Source organism: Zootoca vivipara, chromosome Z1 (genome assembly GCF_965207765.1).
Source record: "Zootoca vivipara chromosome Z1, rZooViv2.hap1.1, whole genome shotgun sequence".
NCBI classification, from domain to species: Eukaryota; Metazoa; Chordata; class Lepidosauria; order Squamata; family Lacertidae; genus Zootoca; species Zootoca vivipara.
Window position 1 is genome coordinate 60,726,930 of NC_142583.1, and position 18,128 is coordinate 60,745,057.

Sequence of the window (18,128 nt, forward strand, 5' to 3'; positions counted from 1 at the left end):
ATACAATAATTCCACATATAAAAAATTCCTGCTATCATATTTATTTTACCTCTGGGAAATCGTCAGGCAATGATGACCCATCGCAGTCTGTGTCTTCTGATTTCTCTTCTGCAAGTTTCCCATTTGCCTCTACTGGGAGAGAAACACGGTGTCAAAAAATAAGAAAAAAACCCACACAAATGATCAGGACTGATAGGCTTTAATCACTCACTAAATGCAAGGGTGTGCCACTATTTAACAAAACCTCAGGAAGGCTAGGGCTGTGGGGGGCTGCTGGAGATCCCCCCCATTGAACATCTGCCTGCCACACAACTAATAAAAGGCACAGGAGACCTGCCAGAAAAGAAGAAGAATTCCTTACTACATCCATGGGGCTAACTTGGAAAAGGTGCAGATGCTGCTCCTTAAACACTTAGCTATCTGAATAGTATTACCAAGCACAATAATTAAGGGTAGGAAGCGACTACCAGCAGCTGAAATGCAAACACTAAAGGAACCACATTATTTATTCAGCAAATCATTTGAAGGGGCTTTGGAAAATAAGCTAATGACTTTAGGGTAAGGATCTATTGCTGACTTTCCTATTTCTGAGCCTTTTATGCTTTCATTATGCTGTGTGTGTGTGTGTGTGTGCACACACACACACACACACGAGCACTCTGACACCTCTTCCTCCCAGTCTGCTCCCTCTTCTCCCTCAGATCATTCATCATCGCCCCACCACCAATCCCCTGGCTCCGAGCCTTCTTCCCCTGGGGTTCCCCAGCTGGTGCCTCCCACCAGTCCTCTGCATCCGGCCAGTTCATGACACATCATCACAACTGTGGCACCACTACCCAAAAGCCCCTTCTCTCAAGGAAAAAAAAATGCAGCGGTTTAGCAAGACTCACACAAAACATTTCAAATACACAACATGCCGGTGTTTATTTTCCAAGATACGCTGAAATGGGAGCCTCCAGCTTTGAAACTACGTCAGGCAGAACTTTGCAACTGCTAAAGATCAGCGATTTTGCCAACGGTTTACTTTAAGCAACGCTTATCAGCATTCTGGCTGAGAAAGCTTCCCTGGAAGTTAATGAGCGTGCAGACCGAATTAGCACTAACAAGGCATTTGCATCACAGATAGCGACGACCTAATAAGAAATGAGTTGCAGGCCTAATAAAATTAAATCTTGCGAAGTACATCAACTCTGGAACTGTCTCTTATTAGTGGGATTTCCACCCCACCCCCCCGGAATGGCTCACTTGACTGTACCTGGTAGGTGGTTCCCAGACGCGGCGTTACTACGGTTTAGCAGGTTCTGGGCTTCTTCATCTACAACATCTAAAAGGTACTGAATGACTTCATTGTGATCGTCCGCATCGTAAGAATCATCGTCTTGCACCTCTGCTTTAAATAAAACAATGTCACATAGTTGTTGCTGCTGCCAGGGAGAAGAAAATGAGAAACATGTGCACTCCAGCCATGGAGTTGCAAAGCACCTGCTCCCCTTGCTGGAAGGCAATACAATTTTTAGATAATCTCTTCTTTGTTTCTCAGTGCTGGATAATCCTTGAAAAAGAAGCAAGCAGACTCACTCTTCCGTCCCCTTCCTCAGAAAAGAATGAAATTATGATAGGACTGTGCGAGCTATACAAGTTTACTCAGCTACCATTGCTTGCGTTCATTTAATTTACCCTTGTCTCTGTTTCTTCATGTTTCCCACACCCTTCCTCTGGTGTAATCTGGAAATCTACATTGAAAGCTCCTTGAGGAAGAGGCCTGTTCACAGCAAAACACCATGTATACTTGGGCAGCACTTTGGGTGGTAAACCCATAGAAAATCACGGACCTAACTTAGCCACACCGATTAAGTTCAACGGGTCAACGCTAAGTAAGACTTGGCTGAATAGCATCCAAATTAATATACAGTTCTAACAACATTATTGTTCAAGAACATTATACTGAATCCGGACCATACAACTTAGAACAGGGGTCAGCAAACTTTTTCAGCAGGGGGCCGGTCCACTGTCCCTCAGACCTTGTGGGGGGCCGGACTATATTTTGAAAAAATATATGAATGAATTCCTATGCCCCACAACTACCCCAGAGATGCATTTTAAATAAAAGGACACATTCTACTCATGTAAAAACATGCTGATTCCTGGATCACCTGCGGGCCGGATTTAGAAGGTGATTGGGTCGCATCCGGCCCCCGGGCCTTAGTTTGGGGACTCCTGACTTAGAATAGCACCCTTGTTCGTTTTACTGTTTCAGGGCACTCCTAAAAGCTTTTGTACGAGAAAGATAAAAAATTCTCCCACTCTGTCATCCTTACCTGAGTTGTTACTGTAGCTGGAAAAATCAGAGGCCTGACTACCAATGTCTTTAGATACGGTGACATTCCCTGGCCCTTTTGGATAGTGGCTGTTGTTCATTTCACCATTAACCTAACAAAACCAAGAATCATACATCAGTTTTCTCTTTAAGCACTGCTAGCAGTATGGGTTTAGGTGTTTTGGCCCCATGTTTCAGGGAAGTATGCAGCTCACAGCTGGAGCACATGCATAGCTTGCAGAAGGCCCCAGATTCAATCCCTGTCAACGTCTAACTAGGTATGACATGGTTCAGACAGTGCCAAACCATGGTTTGGCATTGCATGAAGGAACCTTTCTCCAATCACTTGCTCCATTTCCCACCCTGACTTGCTGACTGACCAATTAAAAATGGTTTGCTATTAACATCTGAACTAGGCAAACTATGATTCGTACAAACCATAGCCTATATCCACAAACCAAAATTGGGAACCATGGTTTGATAGCGGTTTCCAGTTCTGGTTTGCAGGCAAAACCTGCCTAGTTCAGGCCTAAGAGTCAACTATGGTTTCTCCCCGAATTCAAAAGCAGGGGTAGTACAAGGAAATGAGGGAAGCTGCACTTTTAGGTAATGCTAAACAATTGATTGAATCGGCTTACAGAAAGACAGAGGAAGGATATCATCAAACATGCAAATTTTAAATAAGCTTTTCCAGACTCTTCAAAACTTGACTAATCTAATATTTAAAAAGAAATCCAGTAAATGGCATTATCTGATTCATGTCTACTTCTGCTTAAATACTGGGTATTTAATATTTATTAATAACTGAACAGACAAAATGCTTAATGGGAAGGCTTTCTCCCGCTGGCAGAAGGAATTTCCTCTGTCAGAAACAGATTTCATCTGCCAAAAGAATATCCTTTCTTCAAAAGGAAGGAAATCTGCTGGATCAAGCTCCGGCTGTTGACAAGCTGAAGACCATGTGAACAGCCAAGATCACCACTGATGTAAATTTGCCCTGCATAAAGCTGTTCCACTTTAAAACACGAACATTTCATTGTGCGGCGCAATTCCTCCTGCTGCAGCAACAAAGGGGAGAGAGAAACTGTTCTCAGTTACTTACTTTTGGTGCATATGGCTCAGGTCCTATTTCTGCTTTGCCATAGGGTTCTCCAAGTAAATGACCTACGAGAAGAGTGTAGAAATTGCATGATTTGTTATTTTCCAACAAACCAATACGTATCAAATTATAACTTGAAATTTAGCCATCTTGCGATTAAAAGTTATTTATCTTTCTTAAATGTAATTTTGAGGATGTTGTTGTTGTTGTTGTTGTTGTTGTTATAATATCAATTTAAATACCACCCTTTCTCAGATGATCCCAGGGCGGTGTACATCATTAAAAACGCATTGCAGAGCATCAATGATAAAAGCATAAAAATAGAAAGCAAACTTATGGACAGCCTAATAATAAAATAGTCATCATAATAACAGTCTTCTCCCCCACATTTTCACAAGTCATAGACTATTTAATAGCCATAGGCTTGGCTAAAGGGGAATGTTTTTGCCTTGCGCCTAAAGAAATGTAATGATGGTGCCAGGTGAGCCTCTCTGGGCAGAGCATTCCACAATCAAGGGAGCCACCACAGAAAAGGCCCGTTCTCTTGTTGCCACTTTTGAGAAACTGTGCCCAGCACAATAGGAAATAAACTTGTAAAACCTGTATACATTTATGCCCTTACCATTATGCTTTATTGACCTTGGACTTGAGCTATCGGGGCCTTTGGACCTTGGAAACACTGGATGGCCATCCCTGAGAAAACAAGAAACTCTTAAGCACAGTTTGTACAAAGGGTTCAAAATATACCTGATATCTGTCTGTAGTCAAGAAGTGCAATTCTTCACCACATTATTATTATTTTTTTAAACATACTTTTTATTAATTTTACAAACTGCAAAAAAGAAAACGGTACATACATAAACACCTTTTCCACCTCCTTCCCACCCACCCACATGGATCCTCCCCTGCCACAGAAGTATCTCATGTAGGTGAACAGTCAGAGATGGTCCATTTTATGCTTGGATTTCTGTCCTCCTCCCCCTCCCCTGACCCCAAAGCCCCCCCCCCCTGCCACCAGGGAGCTCCAGCAAACCAGGGCAGTACGCAGGAGGACATCCATCCAACCATCTATTGTCATACCCAAAAAAAGAAAAAAAATTGAAATAGGAGAAAAGAGAAAAAAGAAAGAGCAAAAAAAGAGAAAAAGAACAGTACAAAACAGAAAAAAAATTCTTACATTCATAATTGTAAAACCATATTTTGTGGGCTTCCCCTCCCCCCCCTTCCCCGGTTTTCATCCCTTTTTTATCATCTTTAACAGTTTCTTACTTTATAAAAATACACCTTTATATCTTATACAACTTATAAATCAATTATTATCATTTTCACCTAATGTTCAAATCACTGAAAAATCAAACTCCCATTTTATCTTCCCGTGCCTAATTTTTACTCCCTCTATAAGCCTCCATATTTTCACATTTTTCCAAAATCCATTCACTTTTAAAACTATAACTATTCTCAATTTAACCTTACATCCCCGATTACCGGCTCCACCCCCCCAATCCAGCAAATTCCATAATCAGCAGACCAGTTATAAACCTGTTAATCCATCCTTATAATCACAACATCACTTTCCCTTCACCCCACCCCCTGTTTACAGTCTTTTGCCATCCAGGCCACCATACAAGACCCCTGAATTTCTTCTCTTCTCTGCATATTTTTTCCTTCTTCCCTGTGGGTGTTCTGGAGTTCCAGTAATACCAATCGTGCCCCCCTCAAATGCAGGGCACTCCATCCAACTTTTTGTAGAGTAAAGTCATCATTTTTTTCGTGGTGTGCTTCATTTTGTGTTGAATCATCACAGTCCTCATCTTCATCTTTTTCTTCCAAATCACAGTCACCATCATTGTCATTCTCACATTCATCTTTTTCAGTTTCAAAAGCTTCATCTTCTAGAAAATCATATTCTGCCATCACCATCTGAAATTGTTGCTGTAACTCTTGCCGTTTTGTCTCCTCTTGACATAGTTCTATTCTTGTTTCCCACATTAAGGTCAAAACAGACCGCTGGAACTCAGGGGAACACTTTTTTGTTGACATAGTTCAATCCTGCCAAGGTCAAAACTTGTCACGTGGGGTGGAATATGATCACAGTTTATTTTCTCGACTCCATTTTAACAAGCTGGCTGCATTCTTCAAGTCTTATTGACAATAAAGTTCGAACTCACATTTCACAAACATTTAAACCAAAAAAGAATTTCCACAAAGTTCAGAAATACAGTGAAATAAAAATTGACTTATAAATCCTGATCAACTCACTGGGTTGTCTGGGCTGCCGGCTCCCGAGGAAAAGAAAGGTTTTTCTTAGTCTTTACCTCTTGCTGCAGGGCACTCACAACCACAGTCTCTCTCCCCTTTCACCCTGCATTTAGGGGAGATTCTCTTTGATGCCTTTGAGGGATCCTTTTAAGTTAAGATCTTCTGTTTACGGCTTCGGGTTTCTGTTTACTGTCTCTTATGTTACCGTGGGGGGGGTGGCTTCCTCTTTTCCCCCTCTCTCCCAAATCCAAATTGCCTTAATTTAAATTCCAAACAATCCAAATTACTCACAGTCTATTCATTTGCTAATTATTCTTGGAAGAATTGGCCGCCTCCACTTCCCAGACTCGCAGCTTCGCGCTCTCAGAGCAGCAGTGTCAGCCTGTCCGCCGCGGTTCACCTCCTCGCTCTCGGGGGCTTAAACAAAGCCGATCCGGGGAGGAGAGAGCCCGCTTTTGGCGCCGCCAGGCAAAATCCGTCCCCAAAAAGCTCGATTTGGGGCTTTTAAGGAGGTTTTGCTTCGCTGGAGCAATTCCCTCCACCTCTGAAGCGCCGAGGTCCGCTCCGCTGATCGGACCCCCGTCTGAGCAAAGATGGCGCGGTCAACCGGAAGCCCTCTTCACCACATTATTAACTGGAAAGAGATCTCATGTGATCTCCGTGCTGGATTGACTAAAAATTTCAATATACATGCTTTAATTTGATTGGTTGCTTTTAGTTGCACCCTTGCCTATATTCTGGTACATATGCAAATATGAAACTTGGTTATTCTTATTTTCGTTAGCCTTTTCTCTTAGCACTACAAAAAAAAGGGGCATTATTCTATGGAGCCTCTGAAACTTGACACAGTTTAAGGCCTCAGCATGTCTTAATCTGAGCCCAAAATATATGTACATTGCTGAAATTAAGCCGACCTGGCTCTTGTCAGGTGCCTAGATGGGAGTCCAATGTAGGCCACCTTGAGCTGCATCATGGAAGCAAGGCAGGAATAAATAAATAAAGTAAGTAGTACAGTGGTGCCTCGCTTAACGAATGCCCTGCTTAACGAAATTTCCGCTTAACGAAAGGTTTTTTTCTAGTGGAGGTTGCCTTGCTAGACAAATTCGTTTTATGAAAAATTCGTCTAGCGAATCGCGGTTTCCCATAGGAATGCATTGAAATTCAATTAATGCATTCCTATGGGCAAAAAAAAAAAACCCGGAAAAAATTCAATGCATTCCTATGGGATTCGCTAGACGAATTTTTTGTTTTAAGAAAAGACCCGTGGAACGAATTAAATTCGTCTAGCGAGGCACCACTGTACAGCATTTAGTCATTCCTAGGAAGTACCTTGTTCCTTTCAACACCACTGTTGGAAGCGACATCTCCAGCGTCCTCTTTGCTTCTTTCAAAGTCATGCCCTGGGTGCTGATCCCATTAATGTAATGGATGACATCCAAGGTACGAAGAGTCCCCTCCGCGGCTGCGGCAGATTTTGGAGCGATATCACTAATGTATAACACTTGATAAAGGCTGTCGTGACCACCTGCAAGGGAGATGCCTGAGGGAGCGGGATGGAGAGGAAATAGAATCATACATATTTTGCATTTGCAAACAAGAGAGTACGGGATGGGCAGATGCCGTGAAAGTTTGGATTACCCAGTTCTTCTTTATGGCATGTCAAGTTAATGTCAGGCAGTAGGTGTGGCAGCACGGGTATCTTGGGTGACTCCAAAACACGCCCAAGCACCAGCCTGACCGTCTTTGGAGCAGCTCGGAGGAAACTGACAGCATCTGTGTGGCTCATGTTAGTGACATCTGTGTCATTAACCTGTGAAGATGAATATCAAAGAAAGAGAGAGACCTGAGATGCTGTAATGATTTAAACAACCTAAGCAGCATTTCCAGACGGTGAAATGATTGTCTGACCCTATTATTTGCTGGCAAAATGTATGAATGCCTGTCACGGGGGGAGAGTGGGCAGACATTTTATTTATTTACTTACTTCACAAATTTTATATACCACTTGATTGTAGATTCAAAGCTGTTTACACATGGGATTTGCACAAGGACCCCTTCAGGTGAGGTAATGACACACACGCACGCACGCACCGCAAGAAACAAACACTGAAGATTGGAAGAGGGAACTACGAACAGTATGAATTAGGATACTAGCATCTTCTCGGTGAAAACCAGTCAATTTATATCCCATTTTTTCCTCATAAAACACATTCAAAGTAACTTGCAAGAAGCAAAACTGGAGAAAAGATGCATAACACCAAATAATACATAATAAAAACCAACATCAAAGCAAGCACTCAGAAGGATAACATCAAAAATACATAGAGGCAAATCACCTTGAGAAAGTCTAAACGCTTGTTGGAATAATACTTCTGAAAGGAACCAGTGATGCACCCTTAGAAAGGACGTGTACAACCAATTCAACCGTCACAAGCTATCGTTAAGTAAACTGTTCTTGCACTGACAGCCACTGTAGCTAAATATACACCAAAAAGGCTATCGTGGAAATTTTAGGTTTGAGATGTCCCTGCAGCAGACCAGGCTTTATGCACAGCCACTGCAAATCCTTTAGCCCACTGCAAACATCTTTAGCCTGCTGCAGCAACAGCCTCAGTGGTGCTGTTTTGCCTTTCCCCCAAGTTTTATCTTTTAATTTTATTTATTTATTCAATTTATATACTGCCCTTCAAAACAGAAAGATACAGAGCATAATAACAAGAGGAATGCTTTTGCCTGGCACCTAAAGATATGTAATGAAGGTGCCAGGTAAGTCTCCCTGGGGAGAGCGTTCCACAAATGGGGAGCCACTGTTCTCGTGTTGCCACCTTCTGGACCCTTTGTGGGTTTGTTTTGCAACATAACAGGAAACAAACCAAAGTGGTCCTTTTTCTTCTGCTTCATTCCAACTGACCTTGATCAGTCGATCTCCAGGTTGTAACCTCCCATCACTTTTGGCAGGGTCTTGAATGACGTCATGGATGTAACAGCCAACGTTATCATTGCCTTTGGTCACAGTGAAACCAAGGCTACCCTTCTCTGATTTAGTCAGGACAACATGGAGCTCCACCTCCTGGAAGGAAGAACATTTTCAGCATGTATCAGACTGAGAACTAGCAACACAATACACATACACAGCTACATAGATCTGCATGTGTTCTCTATCTATGTGGTGGTATTTGAGGAATGCAATATCTGTGAACAAATCAATTTTCACCTCCTGGACTAACGTGCAGATCAGAACATAACTCTCCCTTCGATTTTCCTCTGAATTTTGCAATGCAGTTGTTGGCTCAAAAATGTTCTGCCACGTTTTAAAAACAGTATATTTTAAGCATAAAGCATGTTTAAAGGTAAAGGGACCCCTGACCGTTAGGTCCAGTCACAGATGACTCTGGGGTTGCGGCGCTCATCTGCTTTACCGGCGAGGGAGCCGGTGTACAGCTTCCGGGTCATGTGGCCAGCATGACTAAGCCGCTTCTGGCGAACCAGAACAGCACACGGAAACGCCGTTTACCTTCCTGCCAGAGCGATTCCTATTTATCTACTTGCACTTTGACGTGCTTTCAAACTGCTAGGTTGGCAGGAGCTGGGACCGAACAACAGGAGCTCACCCCATTGCGGGGATTCGATCCGCCAACCTTCTGATCGGCAAGCCCTAGGCTCTGTGGTTTAGACCACAGCGCCACCCCCGTCCCTAAAGCATGATTAGAAATATTATTTCTAAATATTTATTTCTAAAGCATGTTTAGAAATATGCAAATTAAGACAAAATGGGTGGTATTCAACTTAGTTTTAAATCAGAGAATACCCACTGAAACGAATGGCTCTAACTTAGCCATGTTAATCAATGTGAACGCCAACCAGTATTTTTAAATAATGGATTTCTGTTTGGATTCTTTAAAAATTGCAGATTAATGTGAAACAGGATGGAGAAGATCTATGAATGAAAATGTGCAAAACTGAGGACGGAAATAGACTGATCCACTCGTCCCCAATACACAAGGATAGTTCAAGATAGCATGACACAAAGGAGGAGATAATTGAGGTCAGGTATGCATGTCACCCTGTGTCTTTTGGGCAGTTTCTAAGTGGATGCACTAAAAATAGCTTCTGTAGTTTGTACCTGGAGCCCATTTGAAATCTACTTGCAGGCATTTCTTTTTAAATATGAAAATTGGATCCAATAGGCAAGGAAACATCCCTGTTTGGATCACCCGGTGTTTTTACTTTTACCTAAAAGTATCTGCGAAGGGGGGTAGGGGAGGTCCTAACCGACCAGAGCAGCAACAGAGTATTTCAATAAAAATAAAACAACATGGTACAGTCCACACAGAATGAAGTAGGGTAGAGTTCTGATCTGCAAATTGGCAGACGGCGCAAAATTCCACTTGGCTGGAACCGGGTTAACTGTAGCATTTTGCAGAGTTTGCACAAACCTAGAAAGACACGCAACCCTCCCTCCACCTTCTGAGAAGGAAAAGTGGGACATTACTGGTTCATATTCATCGGTGTGTTTTTCAAGCTGGCTCAAAAGCGACGCCAGGCCTCCTGGCACTGCCACGAGCTCAGAGACGGAGCAGCTGTATTTTTCGTCTGTTGAACCAGATGTGAAGGTTCTACATCTTGATATTGGTGGCAAATCCATTGGGAGAAGAGACGGCGGGTTACTGAAGGACAAGAAAAAGAAGACGAAGAAAAGAATCAAAATTTAGGTTGTGCTCCGATGCCTCTAGAGGAGGGTTGACATTGCAACGGTGGCAGCTGCAGTAGTCATTTATTGATTATATATTTAACCCATCTCTTGATTCTGAAATGGGAGCCTCAGGGCAGTTCACTGGTTTAAAAGACCATTCACACAGCCAAAGCAGAGGAGATGGAGGTAGCCACGTTGTAGCCATGTGTCTGCCCTGTTCACCTACATGGGAATGTAGGAGTCAGACCATTATCCATTTAGCTGTCTGCACTGACTGGGCAGGGGTCTCTCCCAGCCATACCTAGAGATGCCAGGGATTGAACTCAGGACCCTCCGAGTGCCCTGCATGAAAAGCAGGACTGGGACATTATTTTTCAATCAAAAGTGGTGTGTGGGTTTCTCTCAGTTTCTAGATTTTCCAGTCTTAAGTTCAGCTCTCCATACTTCCACTTCAGTTTGAAAATTTATTTTTTAAACAGTCCTTGTGAAAATTCACCAGCGTTTCCTGAAAACAACCCCTAAAATACACACTTCTCTAAATGCAAGTTTACCTAATGCACACATTCTTGCAAACCAAATCCCCCTAATGCATTGCATTTGTGCACATCATTTCCACTAATACACATGTTTTATATTCACCCTAGTATATGTACTTTTTTGACACATTACCTGGCCCCCCCCGAGAGCTGCACTGCAAAATTCAGAGGTGCGAATTTTGAAAGGTGACTGTGTTTTGGTTCGTGTGTTGTTTTGGAAAGCATGAATTAGTAAGCTCGCCTTCAGATGCAAATGGAGTCAAATTTCTCCTCCCTCCCTCCCCTAGAGTTTACCTCTCTGCTGTCAATCGGCCCAGGCATTTTTCTCTTAAGTCAGTCCCTTTTCAGTTATCAAAACAGGGCTTGGAGGAAAGAGAGGAATTTGTTGCTCCCTTGCTGCAGCTGCAATTCCACCCCCAACTGAAACGGATGCAAAAATTAGGACTTCACGGGAAACATGGTTTGCCCCTTCAAGTCTAGTAGGAATTTTATCACGTTAAAAACAAAACTATATGACTATTAATTAATTTAATGGAATGAGTCAACAGCACATGCCTGTTCTCAGTTTCTGGTCTCGCTGGTGTCTCATGAGGAGCACAATATATGGTGCGAATAGTTTCCTCTTGGCTGCAGGGTGTTTCATAAGGACTAGGCGCCTCAGCTGCTGACTTGTTTGGGTTTTGGTACAGGGCGGAGCTCCACTTGGTGCTCACTATCTGGGCCACATTCGCAGGAAGCTCCTCCCCTCCGCTCCCGCTGCTGTCGCTGTAGCTGTCCCTTCGAGAGGGGGACTTGATCCGCTTCCTGCCCTTGTCCGCGGCTTCGTTTTCGTCAGAGCTGTCGTCTTGCTCCCCGTTAGGTTGCGGAGGGTTGCCTTTGTTGACGTCAGGGAAAATCTGCTGAGGGGAATGGATAGGCGTCTGGAGGAAAAAAAGGACAAGAAAGTATGGCAGAATCAGGACCATGCATGTTGGCTGCGGTTTCAGAAAGCGTGTGCCGCTGTCATGCACAATGCACATGCAAGCCCCAGTTGACCCACCCGGATTTTCATTGTTTGCATAAAGTACTTTGGAGGATATTAAACTCCTACACCGGATTAGTAAAAACACACTTTTTGTTTAGGGGAAGCTTAAAAGGACTGCCTCTCCCCATATGAACCAACCCAAACCTTGCGATCATCATCCAAGGCCCTTCTTCTAATGCCTCCTCCAAAAGAGGTCTGGAGGGTGGCAACACAAGAACAGGCCTTTTCTGCAGCGGCTCCCCGTTTGAGGAATGCTCTCCCCAGGGTGATTCGGCTGGCGCCTTCGTTATACAACTTTAGGCGAAAACGTTCCTCTTCAACCAGGCCTTTGGCTGATTATCACCCTATACCAGTGGTGTCCAAACTTTTTTCAAAGAGGGCCAGATTTGATGAAGTGAAGGGCCATTCTTAACCTTTTTTTTAGGACTGAAGTTGTTGAGGGTTTTTTTTTTAGGATTTTACCCCAGGAAATAAACTGCCACAGGCGCCAGATTAAACCGACTAATGGGCAGGACTGGGCCCCCCCAAAGGACTTTGGACATGCCTGCCCTATACCCTTTTAAATGTGATTGCAGGAGGAGCGGATTATTGGTCTGTTTTTGTTCTATATTTTGTGCTTTTTATATTGTAATTTTATGTTGCGAACCGGCCCGAGATCTACGGATGAAGGACGGTATGCAAATAATAATAATAATAATAATAATAATAATAATAATAATAATGGAATCTTTTGATGCACCTTTTCATAAAAAGTCACTCACAACACCCAATGGACTACCATTCTTACCAGCAGAGAAGGGTCAATTTCGGGCAGTATCCCAGGAAGTGGCCTGCAGAGGAGAAGGGTGACTTCGGGAGATGTTCCCCTAAGAGCTGAAATAACCTCCTAGATGTACAAGAGATTCGAAAATCAGGCACAAACGCTGACCAGGAAGGTATGTCTACTACTGAAACAAGCGGACACAAAGAGTTGCTGACCTGTTGGGACAGTCCTTTTAGAGACGCCCCGTTCACTTTCAGGATGACGTCCCCAACCTCGATCTGTCCACTTTCTGCAGCAGGTTGTCCCGGGAAGAGCTTTTTAACCCTGACTATGCTGGAACCTGGCTGCTCTGGAGAAACGCTGTCCTCCCGACAGAAACTGAAGCCTAGGCCCGAGCTGTTTTTCACCAGCTTCACCTCAAACGTGTTGTCTGCAGAAAACAATTGCAAATGTCATTGCGGCATGTGAAGACGCTTGATCTCACTCGCTGGTCATGCTCAAACAGTCTCCTCAGGCAGCAAGATGCATAAGTACACATCCACAACAAAAGGAAAGCAGAAAAATCGATACTCACGCGGCCTAAGATGCTCTGGTTGCTGCAGAAGTATGAGAACAGAACATTTTTTATACCACTCGTTAGAAACTTGGGACAAGTTGCCCACCAAGCGAAAGCAGCCAGTACTCCAGAAATTAACACATCATCCATCTATTTCCACATCATTCATTTAAGCCACTGTCATACCACTTTAACAGCCATGGGTTCACCCAAAGAATCTTGGGAACTGAAGTTGATTAAGGATGCTGAGAGTTGTTACACGATTATTAGCTTCACAGAGCTGCAATTCCCAGAATTTTCTGGAAAGAGGGGTTGATTGCAAAACCGCTCTGGGAATTGTAGCTTCCCAAGATTCCCTGGGGGGGGGGAGCCATGACTGTTGGAAGTGGTAGCATAGTGCTTTAAACATAGGTGTGGATGCAGTCCAAGCCACGTGGAGGAGTGCAGAATGGAGGGTGTCAAGCGTGAACAATAACTGAACTGGGAGAAAGGGTACAATACCTTCATAATTTAATTCCATTGGAACATAGGGCAAGTGGTAAGGAAAAACCAAACCAAACAACCCAGGATATGAATACACACACTAACAGATACCGGTAGGAATTCTTTTCTTTACATGAGGGGCCTGGTTTACTTCCAATGGCAACAAAGTCTCAAGCGGGAAAACTGAAACGAACATCAGTAATGACAACTGGAAAGTCTGTAAAGGTTAATGAGAGTTGTTAAGAAGTCCTCTATCTCCCCCACAGAGCTACAATGTGCTTTAACAATCAATCCTTCCCAGGGAACTCTTGAGAATTATAGATCTGTTAGGGGAACAGGGGCTTCCTCTCAGCACCCTTAACAAACCCTTGACCCCCATCGTTCAACCCGGACACTAAGATCCAGCTCCAAGGGCTTTCTGGCAGTTCCCTCACTGCAAGAAGTGAGGTTACAGGGAACCAGGCGGTGGGCCTTCTCGGTAGTGGCGCCCGCCCTGTGGAACGCCCTCCCATCAGATGTCAAGGAAATGAACAACTACCTGACTTTTAGAAGACATTTGAAGGTAGCCCTAGTTTAAGGAGGTTTTTAATGTTTGATGCTTTATCGTGTTTTAATTTAATATTCTCTTGGGAGCCTCCAAGAGTGGGCAAAGTATAAATAAAGTATTGTTGTTGTTGTTGTTGAGTTCCCAAGATTTTGGGGGGGAAGGCGAGACTGTTTAAAGTGGTGTCATAGTGCTTTAAATGTATGGTGTGAATGGTGTGGGGGGGGGGAAGAGAACAGGAAGTGATGAAAACAGAGAACAGGTAGGTCAGGTAAGCAAGTAAGCGATGATTCTTGCTTGAAGGAGAAGCGGGCTAATAATAATTACGGTCATTACTGTTTCGTCCAAATGGTTTAATTGAGCTCATGCACCACCCCGTAGGGCTACTGTTATTTTAATGAACTGAATAGAGTGAAAGATTATGAGTCATTGGAAGAAGGGGAGTGCGTGTGTGTGAACTTAATAGCGTTTAGTTTATTTTTTAAGTTATTTTGTTAATATTGATTCTAAATGCCAGTGATTTGTTAATCATAAACAGTGGTACCTCGGCTGTCGAACATAATCCATTCCGAAAGACTGTTTGATTTCCGAAATGTTTGACAACCAAGGTGCAAAGGGCGGTTGGCAAAGTCAATGGAGAAAAAAGGGAAAAAACCACAGCACAAGCTGTACAACTTCCGACGCGTATTTGAAAATGGAAGCAATTACTTCCGGGTTTTCGGCGTTCACGTTCCGAAACGTTCAGCTTCTGAAACACTCAAAAACTGGGGTACCACTGTACTATGACTCACACTGTAAGTGTGATGTTAGCTTTTTTGTTTGTTTGTTACTGCTCTGTTAATAGTGATTTATAGATGGCAATTGTTTTAATTAAGGTAAAGGGGCCCCTGACAATCAGGTCCAGTTGCGGACAACTCTGGGGTTGCGGCGCTCATCTCGCTCTATAGCCCGAGGGAGCTGGTGTTTGTCCGCAGACAGCTTCCGGGTCATGTGGCCAGCATGACAAAGCTGCTTTTGGCGAACCAGAGCAGCGCACGGAAACGCCGTTTACCTTCCCGCCGGAGCGGTCCCTATTTATCTACTTGCACTTTGATGTGCTTTCGAACTGCTAGGTGGGCAGGAGCTGGGACCGAGCAACGGGAGCTCACCCCGTTGCAGGGATTCGAACCGCCAACCTTCTGATCAGCAAGCCCTAGACTCTGTGGTTTAACCCACAGCGCCACCTGGGTCCCCGTTTTAATTAAGATCTGTTAATTATATGATATGATTCACACTGTACTTTTGATATTCCATTCTATCATTGTTATTTATTTGTTGCTTGTAAGCCACTTTGGTATTCATTTGACTGGAAATGGAATAGTAATACAATCAATAAATCAACCAGGCAATTCTACTCAAAGGGTTTGACACTGCAGTCGTTCTAATGTCATGTTATGTCTCAGTCCACTGGCCTGCCATTCTAGAGATAAGAATAACCCATTGAGGTTCAAGCCCACTTTGCATTCCGACAGAATCTCACCGTCAGTGACAAAGTTGTAGTCTCTGGCTTGTGTCATTTTCTTCACAGGTCTCTCTGGTGCCCCCGCGTGATTGGGCTGGTTTGGAGGTGTGCACTGTGGTGTAACTGGAGCATGGACTCTGGCGGCTGGAGGCTGGCCCTTTTCCAACACCAGGCGAACCTCCTGCAGGAACAAGCGTACAGACATTTAGCCATTCAGCACAGGCTGAAGTATGCAGCACCAGGGCCTTCTTAGTGGTGGCTCCACACCTGTGGAATGCTCTCCCCACTACTGTGTGTTGCTACGTCATTGTTTCCTTTTAGGAAACAGGAAAAGACACAACTCTTCTGACTAGCTCCTGGATGAGGGTACCAGCAACTGAAATGATTTGTGAATAATTTTTTTGAATGAATAACCAATTCACGTTGTGAATCTCCTAAGAAATGAATGCTTGCATTTGAGTCTTGCTTCTGCCAGTTTTGGAACCTCAAATAAGGAAGTATCCCTGTATTGCAGCAGCAGCAGCCAGAATACGCGGACGGCGCCAGGATTCGCTTGACCTTTGCCACACAGTTCTGGAAGGGAAGAGCCACCACATACTTGACCATATCTTTGAAGACAGCAGCAGCACCGCTTAATGTTTCAAAAGCCACAGTTCCTGGGAAGACTCTGGCAGCTGCTGCTTTTGCCCCAAGGGGGAGAGCAGCAGCTGCCAGAATGAGCAAGCCACTTCTGCTATGGCTGAGAATGGCTTGGTGGATGGTGGCAGCAATAGCCACTCTTCTTCCTCCTCCTCCCAGGAACTTCCTGCAACTTAGAAATGTAACAAAGGAATTGCCCCCAGAGGAACAAGGCTGTAACCTCCTACCTGGCCGGTATTCCTCAGGATTTCTACAGCTTGTTTATGGGTAGCTCCTTCCAAAGTAACCCCGTTGACAGAAAGCACACGGTCACCTAGGAACCGACAACGAAGGGTTATAGCAGGGGTGGCCAACTCCCAAGAGACAGCAATCTACTCACAGAGTTAAAGACTGGCAGTGATCTACCCCCTTTTGGGGGGGTTCAGGTCAAAGTTGTTGAGCTTTTATTTAGGGAAGAGGGAAGCCTGTTTCTTGGGTGTTCAGGTCAAAGTTTTTGAGCTTTTTTTTAAGGTAGTAAAGCCCTGTTATGTGGGGTTCAGGTCAAATTGCTGAACTTCTTTTAGGAAGGAGAGAAGGCCCGTTTTTGGGGGGATGAAGGGCCCAAAATGTTGAGCTTTTTTTTAGGGGAGCCACAGTTGTTCAGCTTCTTTGGGGGGAGCCACTGATCTACCAGTGATCTACCACAGACGTCCAATGATTTGCTGGTAGATCACAATCTACCTGTTGGACGTGCCTGGTTTATAGGAATCCCGTAAACAGAGGCTAAGCCCAACTCAACGAAATAAGTCTCCTCTCTGAGCTATTCATTTGAGAAAGACTTGTGCAGGATAAAGCACCAGTGGAATGAAAACATTAAAAGAAGCTTCTTGGTCAGGCCAAGGCTCCAAAAACCAGTGTCCTGTTTCTAGCCAGATGTCCCTGAATCTGACCAGCCACCCCCGTCCCCGGCATCTGATATCCAGGAATATGCTGCCTCTGTACACTGAGGTCCTAAATAGCTACTGAGGCTGGTAGGGTCTTGATAGGCCCCCTTTTCTCATATTCTCCAAGAATCCTTGCTAACCAGGAAGCTGCAGAATCCCAATGTGAAAATAAAGGTTAATTATACTTGCCTTTTTGAATTCTCCCATCAGCTTCAGCTGCTCCCTTAGGAATAACGGCTTTTACATACAGGCCTCCATGCCTCACGTTGGTGTTCACACCACCCTGCAGGTTAATAAATTGGACGAATGTTACAACCTTCATGGAAAACCAGATATCCAAAACCAAAGGCACCAACCCAATCCTTTAAAGGAATCCAGAACATACTCATGCAGGCTATCAGCAAGGACAAGCGGCAGCCGAAAATGAAACCCAGAACGTTATAGAAGGAATTGTGTTTTTTTCTTTTTTTTTGAGCCCCATGCAAGCGAAGAGATGGTTCCCAAGGCTTCTTCTGGGTACAGAATTCTAGTTTAAAGTTCTGATAACAGAACTATTGAAAATATTTGTGAAGGTTAACAAAGCATGAGTCTGAAGGTATATCATGCATGTCCAGCCATTCCGATATAGACAGACACAGAGAGGGGGAAACTAAGATGCACTTCTTCCTCTTGAGTTATGGAAAGCACAGTTGAAAAAAAAAGGAAACTTCAGTAGGCTAGGTGGTGGGTTTCTTTTAATGTCTGGAAATGCAGTAAGCCGGCCACCATTTCCTGCTAAGTTTACTGTGCCT

The 18,128-nt window shown here is 43.9% G+C and overlaps 1 protein-coding gene across 13 annotated transcripts in view; it reads right to left on the reverse strand.

Moving 5' to 3' along the window:
* PTPN13 (protein tyrosine phosphatase non-receptor type 13) overlaps window positions 1-18,128 on the reverse strand; it is a 151,745-nt gene that overhangs the window by 14,166 nt on the left and 119,451 nt on the right. For 4 of the 13 annotated variants that reach the window (XM_088660572.1, XM_088660568.1, XM_088660566.1 and 1 more), the window contains 16 exons: window positions 17,527-17,620; window positions 16,642-16,727; window positions 16,229-16,348; window positions 15,794-15,956; window positions 12,907-13,121; window positions 12,716-12,814; window positions 11,460-11,824; window positions 10,168-10,342; window positions 8,587-8,745; window positions 7,314-7,485; window positions 7,005-7,215; window positions 4,039-4,109; window positions 3,420-3,481; window positions 2,319-2,430; window positions 1,256-1,390; window positions 50-132 (listed from right to left, as the gene is read on the reverse strand). In XM_088660572.1, coding sequence (XP_088516698.1) covers window positions 50-132; window positions 1,256-1,390; window positions 2,319-2,430; window positions 3,420-3,481; window positions 4,039-4,109; window positions 7,005-7,215; window positions 7,314-7,485; window positions 8,587-8,745; window positions 10,168-10,342; window positions 11,460-11,824; window positions 12,716-12,814; window positions 12,907-13,121; window positions 15,794-15,956; window positions 16,229-16,348; window positions 16,642-16,727; window positions 17,527-17,620 — 2,322 coding nt within the window. The remainder of the gene's footprint in view (window positions 1-49; window positions 133-1,255; window positions 1,391-2,318; window positions 2,431-3,419; window positions 3,482-4,038; window positions 4,110-7,004; window positions 7,216-7,313; window positions 7,486-8,586; window positions 8,746-10,167; window positions 10,343-11,459; window positions 11,825-12,715; window positions 12,815-12,906; window positions 13,122-15,793; window positions 15,957-16,228; window positions 16,349-16,641; window positions 16,728-17,526; window positions 17,621-18,128) is intronic. The other 9 variants (XM_088660574.1, XM_060278424.2, XM_088660571.1 and 6 more) reach the window with 7 other exon arrangements.